The sequence below is a fragment of the Buceros rhinoceros genome, unplaced genomic scaffold (assembly GCF_000710305.1).
Source record: "Buceros rhinoceros silvestris isolate BGI_N320 unplaced genomic scaffold, ASM71030v1 scaffold34375, whole genome shotgun sequence".
NCBI classification, from domain to species: Eukaryota; Metazoa; Chordata; class Aves; order Bucerotiformes; family Bucerotidae; genus Buceros; species Buceros rhinoceros.
Window position 1 is genome coordinate 36,377 of NW_010414047.1, and position 11,223 is coordinate 47,599.

General features: G+C 49.6%; 1 protein-coding gene across 1 annotated transcript in view; it reads left to right on the forward strand.

Moving 5' to 3' along the window:
* EXT2 (exostosin glycosyltransferase 2) overlaps positions 1–11,223 on the forward strand; it is a 54,699-nt gene that overhangs the window by 34,910 nt on the left and 8,566 nt on the right. Inside the window, exons 9-10 of the mRNA XM_010136974.1 lie at positions 1–157; positions 4,852–5,018. The exon at positions 1–157 is cut by the window's left edge and continues 10 nt beyond it. Coding sequence (XP_010135276.1) covers positions 1–157; positions 4,852–5,018 — 324 coding nt within the window. The remainder of the gene's footprint in view (positions 158–4,851; positions 5,019–11,223) is intronic.

An 11,223-nucleotide genomic window follows, 5' to 3' on the forward strand; every position in this document is an offset into this window, starting at 1 on the left:
CCGCTGATCCCGCCTCAGTCGCAGGGTTTCACGGCTGTGGTTCTGACCTACGACCGGGTGGAGAGCCTCTTCCGCGTCATCACGGAGGTCTCCAAAGTCCCTAGTCTGTCCAAACTGCTGGTCGTCTGGAACAACCAGAATAAGAATCCCCCAGAAGGTAAGACGCTGTGGCAGGTGTGGAGACATACCTTTGCATTTATTTCTTTTAGCAATATTTTTGAAGGTGAAATGAGAGAAGATGAAGTAGATTATAAGAAAAAAGCCCAGCAGTGCTTTTGCTGCTAACTGGTGAATCAAAGGGCACAGGCACCATAGTTAGAGAAACGGTTCTGTCCTTCACTTGATTTTGGGAGGTAAGAAGAGACCATCTCCAGTTTGTCTTTCTCTGTAGACACCCTTCCGTCACGGTCATCCCACTGCTGCCAGACTGTTTGCTAGGACAAGTGTGGGTCAAAGCAGCACCATGGCTGCTCTGTCTCCCACCGGCTCCCTTTTTTCCCAGCCCTGGGGAAAGAAAAGCGGGTCGAGAAGTGTTGCCTTCCAGGAAAACTTGTTCAAAAAACCACCATACTGGAGATTCTCCTGTCGTTGGGTTTCCTCGCTGTGTAATTCCCTTTCCATAGGCTTCAGCTGCTCTGCTCTGTGGAGTTCGCTATCCTGTGTAGCGGCAAGAGACGATGTAAAAATTAATCCCTGCCCACTTGTCTCCATTTAGCATCTCCTGACAGCTTCCCAGAGCCACCCTGCTGCTGCCGTTCGCTCGGCTCGTCTGCCACCTTGGCAGTGTGCTCTGGTTTGCAGCAGAGGAGCTTTGCTGCTGGCTTCACGAAGTGCTCTGCACTGCTGCTGTGCTGAACACCTCGCTGTATTGGTTTATTAATCCTTCTGCAGCCCTTGGGAGTGAGGAGTGCTGTGCAGCAAAGGATGGTGACTGGAGTTTCTGCAGTGAGGCGTTTTGTTCTAGGGGAGCAATGCTGAGTGTTCCATTCAGCTGCGTGAGCACTGAATGCAGGTGGGTTTAACCCGTTCCCCTTGAGTCAGCCTGAGACACAGGAGAGCCCCGAAGCATTGGAGTGATCTTTTTTGGGTTAAATCATTCTGTTACTCTGGCATGTAGAAATTCTTGACAATTAAAGTGTGTTTAATTCTTTTCTTCCTCAATTACCATTGAAGTCATAAACTAGTTTAAGAAAAAAAATAAAGCCTGTGGAGCTCGAAATAGTGGCTTTGGGCGCTGAGCTGAAGGTGCAGGCAGCGCTGCCCTTCCATCAGCCTGAGCGTTGTGCTGAAGCAGGTAACTCCCTGTCCCCAGCCTCCCTTGTCCCTCTGTTGCCAGTGTAACCATTGTGCACTCTCGGCCTGTGGCTGGGGAGAGGTCAGGCTGGTTACGTGAAGGGCTGTACTCCAGGTCCGTGCGGGACATTCCACTTGGCTCTTTGGCCAGCCACCCGTTCCGTCCGTCTGTTAGGGAGCCTAATCCTTGGACTTCAAAGCTTCTGCTGTTTATAGCCCGTTAAAGCCAGGAAGTTTCTGATGGATTAGAGCAAGGAATGGGTTTGAAGTCTGCGCTGTGCTCCACTGTCACTGATAAAGGCTGCTTTATTACCCTACAGTAGTATCTGCACTTTTACGGCTACTCACTGTAATCAGTCACAGTGAAGCCGAGGTGCTTTCCCTTCCCGGGCATCGAGGCCCATTTCCCGCTCCTCCCCATGGAAGGGGCACGCTTGGGCACAGCAGCACATCCTGGCTTTCATTGTTGCAAAACTCAGTGTGTTTTTGTTTGGTTCTAAGGTGTAGGTGGGAGGGCTGGGTGAAGGGCAGCCGAGTTGGCTCCCCTAGGTGACCGTGTGTGGTAACTGGAGAATCGGGGGGAGGTCTCTGGAGATGGAGCTGACCTGGTGCCACCCAAACGCGGCATGTGGCTGCTCCTTTCTTCCCCCTGTCAGTGCCAGAAAAATATTATGACTGAACGTGTCATTGTTATCAGAGCAACATGCATTGAAATAGAGGGAGTCTGTCCCCAGGAGTGGAAACTTCTGAAGAACCTGCACATTCTACAGTTGACATTGGGGTGTGGTTAATGAATGCTTATGTACGGGTGCCGGTAAACAGAGTGAAAATGAGATCCTCTGTTCTAAACATCGTACAAAGTTGAAGGTGCTGCTCCCCGCCCCCAACAAACACAGCACTCCATGAGGTAAACCCCTGTTCTGGCTGGTCCTCAGCTTTTCGTGAGGTGTGAGTGACGAGCTCTCTCGGTCAGGGTGAGCTCGGGGTGGTGGCTGTCACAGGAACCTCGAGGCTGACTGGGGGTCTCCCTGCAGAGAGGCTGTGGCTGGGCTTGCTGCCATGCTGTGGGATGGGGACGGGCATGGGGAGGGCATAAGGGGTGGGTGCAGCTCTGATGTGACTGACAAAGCTTTTGTCGCGTTGGCCGATGATACGTAGAGGAAGCAGCTGAGAGGGCAGTGGGTTAATCGAACTCTGGACTGGAAAGTTCCCTTTTTCTCTCCCCGAGTACGAAGGGAGCGCAAGGTGACTGGTACCTGCTGAAGTGACTGATGTCACGGGGCTGTCTCACCAGCTTGTCCAGGAATAAACGGAAATCAATGGGCGCTAAAGCCAGTGTTTCGGTTCTTTTCCTTGGGCAGATGGTTGCCATAGCTGGGACGCTGACCAGACACAGCTTATGGGAGCAGCTCCTTCCTGGCTGCTACTCGGTTTCCCTGGCCACAAAATGAACACAGCGACAAGGTCGTAGATAAAATGCCTTGAGACCCATCGTTTAAAACGGCTGTGTGTGTCCAGTTCATGGCATTGCCGCTGTTACAATGCCAAATCATGGCGTTACTGTTAGGTAGGTGCTGAGATTTCTAATTAGAAAGTTAATGTCTCCTTTGAAATCAAGGCAGAGTATCAGTGTATTGCAGCAGGAACCATCTCGCTGACTGCCAGCGTGCTCTGGGTGCAGGGGACGGGATCTCTGCTCGGTGTCTTTGGCCAAGGTTCGTGTATATTCCAGCCACTCAGGACATGTGAGAAGCCTGTCAACCCCGCAGCAATGTCAGCAGGCCCCTGACTGCATCTGTGAGATTAACTAGAAGATTAAAAGCTTTGAAACATTACAGGAAAAACCCCAATTTTTTTCTCACTCACTCTCCATCCGTTAAAATAAACATTGTGGTCCAAGTGCCTGCTGCTGCTGGGAATATTTGCATAGGCAGGATGTTTCTTCATCTTCTCCATCAGCCAAACACTTGCACCCTTTCATTTGTATCCATCAAAACTGCTCATTTGGAAGTTCAAGGAAATAGTCTGTGATAGGAATTTCCCCCAAAGTTTTGTCACATTTGTTTCAGAAATTTAGCTTAAACCCAGCCTAACAAAACCAGGCTCTAATTAATGCCCTAGAAACCACTGTTGTGTTTTGGTGTGTGTCAGAGGAATTCTGTGCCTTCTCATCCACCAGCGAAAACATGGTGGTGTGCGCAGAGAGCACCTGTTTTGAACAGAGCCTGGAAAAACAGAGCTGTGCTGTGTGGCTCCAAGCACAAATATTTTCCACTAACAGAGAACTGGCCGTTTGGAGAGACTTCCCCAGGCCTCAGGAAATCACGTGCTCCATGTGTAAAGTGTCAGCTTTGATACTTCTAAACACAAATGTACACACGTGGCAGTTTTGATAGCTGCTGGAACACCGGTGACAGTATTTTGAGGATCTCACAGGCTGATTGAAATTATTCGATGCCAATACTGGAATTGCAATTGGACACTTATAGGTAATTAGCCTTAAGGTCTTTTTGGAGCTTGCAAATGTTAAACATTTATGAGGCCATGATAGATGTCTTCGTGAGGCACCTGGAATCATCTTGTAAATATGGGTACCTGCCTGTCGTGGGGCAAACCAGTAAGAAACCGGTGCCTTGAGAGTGCTAATTAGCAATAAGAGGTTCCCATCGTTCTGCGTTACTGTGTCCTGGGGTTAGGCTGCCGAGCAAGTGGAAAACTTTGACATTTCAGTGGTGTCCTACGGGAATCATTGTTCCAGACTTTTGTTCAAGCAGGGGATTTCAAAGACCTCACGATGCTGAAAATAAAACGAGCTCATTGCACTCTAACTGGAGCCCTTGGCTCTGGAACATTTTTGTGGTGGCCCCAAGGCTCTTGCAGTGTCTCCCCAGCTGCTGCCTGGCTGTGGCTTCACTCGAGCCCAGCAGTAGTGTGGTTGAATCCTGCCAACTGGCTACTCATGTCACAAGCCACTTGAGTGTGCGTCGGTGTTTGGGCTGATGAAGGCTCTGCTTTCTCCTGGAAGGAGAAGAGGTGAGTAGAACCAACACTCATGTCAGATGCAGGCTGTGGTTTGTAAGACCACCCAGATAAGGCTAGATTTTACAGCCCCTATTTCAGTCTCACAGGAAAAGCTTCAGGGTAGGACACAGAACACAGATTTTGCCAGTAAATATCAGTCTTGTTTCCTCCTCCTTTCTCTTGGCTGCCCGTGCGTGGCAATCCTTCTCTCTGAAGTACACCTCCAAGAAAAGCTGTCTTTGAAGACCCTTCCTATGATTTGAAAACACCAGTTTGTGTTCCCAGCAAAGCAGCATTTGGACCCTGGTGTCTCCACACAGTGTGCAGCTCTCGGCTGTATTGGCATCTTACGTGAGCAGTTAAATCTCAGCCTTTCCTCACAGGAGAGGTGCTGCAAGTACCTCCATCACCTTCGGCGCTTTGCTGGACTCTCTCCAGTACGTCCGTGTCTCTCTTGTAGAGGCTAAGGCAGATGTGCAGCCTTGTTCAGAGTGGAGTATAACAGTGAATGCCATTTCTTCTCATTTTTTTCTCTAGATTCACTCTGGCCAAAGATCCGTGTTCCCCTGAAAGTTGTTAGAACAGCAGAAAACAAACTGAGTAACCGCTTCTTCCCCTACGATGAGATCGAAACAGAAGCCGTGCTGGCGATTGATGACGACATCATTATGCTGACCTCAGATGAACTCCAGTTTGGCTATGAGGTAAGAGAACTGGCTTTTCCTATCTCTTAGGCGTCCGCTCCAACATCATATGTGTACAGAAAGTGGAGGACTCCTGTGCTGATTCAGATTGCTGCATCTCTTTACCGTAACAGCTCAGTGCTGACTGAAATACTGTTACAGACAGTCATTACTCCATGGAAAAAACTGTTGGCTAACAGGACGTTTTCGGTAACTGGCACAGTAATGCCAAGAGACTCCAGAAAATGTTGTGTAATGGGTGTAATGGAAGCGAGGTGTCTGCAGGCTGAATTGCATTCTTCTTCACAGTTTCAAACAGTTCTCAGACAAATCAGAAGAGCTCTGCAAGTTAACGTGTCTTGATGGACAAGGCAAGTTTCAGAGGTCAAGTGTTGGGAGCAGAGGAGGCCTCTTGAGGACGTGCTGGAGTAAGGTGGGGTGTGGTGAAAAGAGGGACTGAAGAATGTGAAGGAGGGGACGCATGTGGCATACGCTCGAAATGGTGAAGCTTCAGCTGCTGCTGTTGGAAGGAGGGTAGCAGCAAAGAGAGGCTTTGTCCAAAGCTGTTACTCATGGTGGTGCCGAGCGGGGACAGTCTCCATAGGTACCGAGTTGCTGGTTAAAAAGTGCACTTAAAGCAGCACCGTTGTCTTCCTGTACCCACAATATCAAGAGCAAACAAGTGGCCTTCACATGCGAGAGCTGGAATACCGAACTGGCACCTCATTTGAGTGAATTAGTGAAAACCACTTCTCTAAGGGGTGGAAGGAAACCAAATGGGACAGGTGTCTCTTCTTTAGCGTAGTTATTAACACAAGGAGGTATTTTATAAGAGATGGTGGTGGTGTCTCGTTAAGGGAATAGATATACGGGGAAATGCGGCTCTGTCTCCCTCTCAGGTGAAAGGGACTGTTTGCAGGTGCCGAGCTTTAGAACCAAGAGAGGACTGGTGGTTGTGGAGGAACGCTGATGTAATAACAAAGGTGTTAAGGAGTGGAGACAGAGGTGTAGTCCCTCGTGTGTCTCCAGTGAGGAAGTCCTTCCCTTGCCGGCTTAAGAGTAACGGGTTAGAGCATGATGTGGGGAAGGCAGAGTGAGAAGACAGCTGAAGGAGGGGAGTTGTGGCCACGTGTGCTGTCACCGTGCTCCTTGGTGTACCCAGAACGCCATTGGTGCTACACTGCACCACACCACAGCAGAGCAGCCAGGGCCTGGCAGTGCCGTGAGCCGGCTGGCTGGGCTGCAGTGGGGCTTGGAACTCCCAGCTGTGAGGGTGAGCTGACGGGATGAAAGAGCAGATCCGTGGCATGCACGCCGTGCCAGTCCTGGCTCCGTTTGCAGTTTGTTTTGATCGAGCTGTCTCACAGTAACTCAAGCCAAGTTTTACAGAGTCCTGCGTGGTTGTAAGCAGTTCCGAGGGAACCTCTGCCGCTGGCAGAGCAGGCGCGGGGGGCTTCGGCACAGCGGTTCCAACTGCAGCTGGGTTTGGGCCAGAACCCGTGAGCAGTAGAACTGTGGCGTGTGTGTCTGAAGCGTTAACTTCAGCATCCCGGATGAAGATCACCTGTACCTCCATGTGCACTGAGTCTGGCTGTGGTCAGGAACGGGTTGTCCTCATGATGAACAAACTGAGGCAAAGAGGCTGAGGTGATTCCCCTGCAGCCGCTGTGATCCGGTGGCAGTCGGGACTTGCAGCTCTTCAGCCCCAGGTCTGGCTGTTGGACGAGTTAATGGGCCTTTGGTGGCCCAGGGGCACTGGGTGCAGGGACTGTCGGTGTGCGAATGTAAGCGTTTGGACACGGGGTTGTTTAGTCTGGCAGACTCAGAGCTATGGCTCCTGCAGTTTCTTGCATTTTATTACAAATCCTGTTCCTTTTGGATTCTGGGAATTCAGCTTCCTGCACAGCCACGCCGATGGAAAATCCAAACCCCGATCGAGTGGATAGTCAAGACAAACCTGTGGGTCGTTCAAATCGCTGTATTTTGAGAATGCTTCCCCCTCCATAAAATAAATGAATATAAATGTCCTTGAGTATGAAAACAGCGGATTATTTTATAAATACACAATTCTCCTCCTATAGAGGGTGGGTGATGTAGTTCCTGCTCTCTGGCACAGGAATCGGGGGCTGAAGATTGATCTTTCCTGTCCCTGAGTGTCTGTGACTTGCTTGACAGGCCTGAGCTGGCTCCCAGATGTTGAAATTGTCCTCAGCCTGTGATAATTTATTTATCTGTTTATGTGTGTTACCAGAAAAGTATCTCTCAAGCTCTTGACTCATTTGCAGGGGAATCCAGAGGGAACAGTAGCAGCATATAAAGTTACGAGAAAGTTTTCTTTTCAAGTCTGTCTGCTTCTGCTTTGGCCATAAGAAGGGCTGGAAACGTGACATTGGGTAATTTTCTTTTCTCCTCCTGACATCCTTGAGACTTTACATTTAGACATGTGGCGAAACCCCCTCTGCCACAGGCTTGTCTGAATGCACAGAGCGAGCCTAAAAAAACCAGAGAACTTTGATCTCTGTACACTTCCAGCCATAAAAAATTATAGTAACACTCAAAGTGTCAGACATTTTTTACTTGTTAAGAGTGAACTATTACGGTGCGGTGATTTATGACATTGCGTAAATCTATTGGAGCAAGCAGAAAAATGGTCCCAGTGTGCGGCTGCATTAAGGTAGCAGCAGAACACTTGTGACATTCTGGCTTTGAAAAAAGCGTTTCTGTTAAGTTATGCGATGAAATCACAGCCGTGACTTGGGGCACTGCAGAAAGAACTGTCGGGGCTAGACGACTTCCCCCACGTACTGACCTTTGTTGTTCAGAGCGAGTAGCAGATACCCAAGGAAAGGAGCAAGTATTTTGATTATCATCATCTTAACATCTAAAGCAGAACTGTGGCTGCTCCCCTGGTGTTTGGTGTCACCCTGAGCAGTGGGGATGGTGCTCACCGAGTACAAAGCTCCTGGAGGTTTCTTGTTACACGCTTAAGCAGCACTCTGTCCTGACAAAGTATTGTTACCACAGCAATAATAGAAATAATCTAAACTGGAATTATTGCTTCGAGTCCATGGCTTTTGTTGCTGCATCGCTGAGTTAGTGTCTGCTCTGCTGGGAGCTTCTTGCCCTTTTTCTGCTAGTCCATAGATGCTCGTGTTCTCAGAGCTGGGTGTCAGTGCTTCATGTCTCTGGCATCCTTTAAAACAAAAGTCTGCTCTCTGCTGAAGCACATATTGTGCTGCGCCGGAATCACCGTGAAGTCTGGCTTCTTGAGAGGATTCTGCCATGCTCACTTTGAGTGTTAAAAGTACACTTTGCAGTGTTCCTTTGCGGGAGGAATAATACACCTCTGCTTACAAGAATAGCACAAGCCATCTCTCGGAGGACCGGGGGAGAGCGGAGAGTGCCAGGCTCCGCAAGCGAAGCAGCAATGCCCACCACTGGGTTTGCCTTTGTTCCTCAAGGACAGTCAGGGTTCCCTCCTCACAGCATCGCCCAGTGCTCTGGAAATGCTGGTTGGTTTGCTCTGTACTACATTTAAAGTTCTTTGAGTTGCAGTTCACCAGTTGCTGAAGTTGCCTGTGATTTCCTCTAGTCTGATGGGTGTAAAGGGTAAGTTTGGAGTACACTCTGGCAGAGGAAACGCTCCTGTCGTTCTGGTGTGTGGAGATGGGTTGTGGCAACTCTTCTCGTGAACAGTTGAGGCAGGAGGCAGAGGAACGTGGAGGATGAGACTGGAGGGTGTTTTAGCCGGGCTGTCTATCAGGAAGAGAATTACTGTCATGTTCTCTTGGTGTCGCTTACAAGGTTTTTAGTACAACTACCAAGTCAGAGCTTCTCTTGGACTTTTCATCTGGGAGATGCTTCATCCAAAAGCGTTCCTGTAACATACTCATTGGAGTAGTGCTGTCGGCGAAGCAGCACACCTCTGCACTTGGCAGCGTGTTTCCCTTGGATGGGTCCCTCTCTGGTACCAAATCAGGCTGTCCTGCTTTAGTCTGAGACAGATAATCAGATCACTGGCTAAAATGGAATGTGTTCCTGACAGAGCAATCCGTTACAGGAGCCTCATCAGGAAACTGGCCGGTAGTGCAGAGTAGAGCGGAGCGGGAGAGCCGTTACTGCGGCCCTGATTCGCAGAGCTTCCCTCTGCGCAGGAGCTGCACGTCTGGATGTGGCACCAGACGTGGATGGACTTGGGCGGTGAGCTGGGTGCCACTGTTCAGAGCCTTTCCAGGAGCTGCCGCGGAGTGATGCACGCTTCGGAAAAGCCAAGCTTTCCCGCTTGCTTCGATAGCTTTGCTTTTAAAAGCAATCTTTGTCTAAAGGAACCAAGTTATTTCTTAGATGCATCAGATAGTTTTCAGAGGCCGTGGTGGGGTTGAGCTTTGCAGTGACACAAATCTGTGTGAGTAGCATGCATGAGAGTTGGCTTTTACTTGAAGAGGACACAGGGCAAGAACTGGCAGGGGGATGAATCCACAGTCCTGGGTTGCGAAGGCACTGACGTCCGCTGGGAAGCAGTAGCCAAATTTAATCTTTCTTTCAGCTGCCACAGGCCATTCTCTCCCCAGGAACTCTTAGCCCAGTGCGCTGCAGGTCTGTGGTGTTCTGTCCAAGCCTTCCGTGAGCCTCAGAGCTTCTGTGGTGGTGCCTCCCAACAGCGGGCAGTTAGACGTTTTAATACTCAAGTTAAAAAAAAATATTGAAAATCATTAATTTGGGGGGTCCTGGAGAGCGAGGAACAAACTTCTGGGAAAGGGAGTGGCCACCCCTTTAGTTTTGTGTTCTTTAGTAATGCTTCTGACACCATGTCAAAATAGGGATCTCAAGCCTTCACTGACTTGCCTGCCAAAAATCTGTGGGTTTTTTTGACTTGCTGATGGCACCAACATGTCACAAGAATGCTCTTCCTTCAGTTCCAAATCATCCCGGCTTTCAAGAGCCCTCAGAGCACTGACCTGTTTAAATAGCAGCCCAGTTCTTGAGCCCTAGAACTGTCTGGAAGGGTGGATGCCTGGATAAGGCACAAGGCAGGGGATCTGGTTCCCATTCTTGTTTCCTGCACGGGTCTTGGCAGGGCTCCTCCTCTGAAATCATACCTGCTCTCATTCTGAAGCTGTGTGAACTGATAGCACAAAATGTGTGGATGAGCAGGGACGGAGCAGTGCGGAACGGCAGGGATGTGGGTGCAGAAGCAGTAACTTAGAGCTGATCGGTTTATCCTATTTACTTAGACAAAATACTCACGTAGAGTCCTTCAAGTCCAGCTGGATCATCCAGAGCAACTCGTGCTGGCACATAACGTGTGCCCCAAGTGAACTTTCAAGTGGAATGGCAGGGAACGCTTCCTTTACTGCAGATTCCTCTGTGCGGAGAAGGAGGTGAAGTGCCAGAAAAGTGGTGGCTGGGGGTTCCTGGGGTGTGTAGTGGTGTTGGTCACGCATGTGCAGCGCTAATGTGTGCGTGTGTGTTTGTACACCACCAACCTGAAACAGAGACTCTCGTCACCTCACACTGCGAGTGGGAGCGTTGAGGCTCGTATGCCACCAGCAAACCTAGCAGCTGTTTGGATTAAAGGACTCATTTTGAGTAATTTGGCTGCCAATAATGTAGGTAGATGCTAACTTCATCACTGGTCAGCAGAAAACCTGTGTATTTAGCAAACAAACCACGTTCAGACCCTTCTAAATAATTACAGTCCTTTTCCCCTTTTTTCCTAGCGCAAAAATTGTCCATTATTTAATGTGGCCAGCAGTGTGGAGAACCGGGGTTGCGTTAATGATGCCCTTCCCCGTGTTCTTGTCTGCTGTGTTTGATCCTGTAGTCGGCCACAGAATAATGTATGGAGTGCCAAGGATGGTATTGTGATTGTATCCAGCCGTCTGGACAAGGCGAGGGCAGAGGGGCCGTCCGTGCAGCACAGAGCCATCCAAGCACCCACTAAAGAATACCAGAAATATTAAAATCAAGCGTATTTCAAGGCTGTTCCTCTCCAAGGGAGCAGGTCGGGTAGGTCCAGAGGCAGCGGTGGCAGTAGTCGGGTTATAGCTGGTATCTGCTGAGGTTAACATCACAAATTGCATTACAGGCACGCTCAGGTTTAGTCAGCGTCAACATCTTTTGGCACAGTGGGTTGTATTTCTCCACAACCAGGACATTAGTACTGCTTTAGTGCCGGGCCATGGCTGCCCCGAGCAGCGGGGTCCTGCCAGAGCACGCCTGGCCT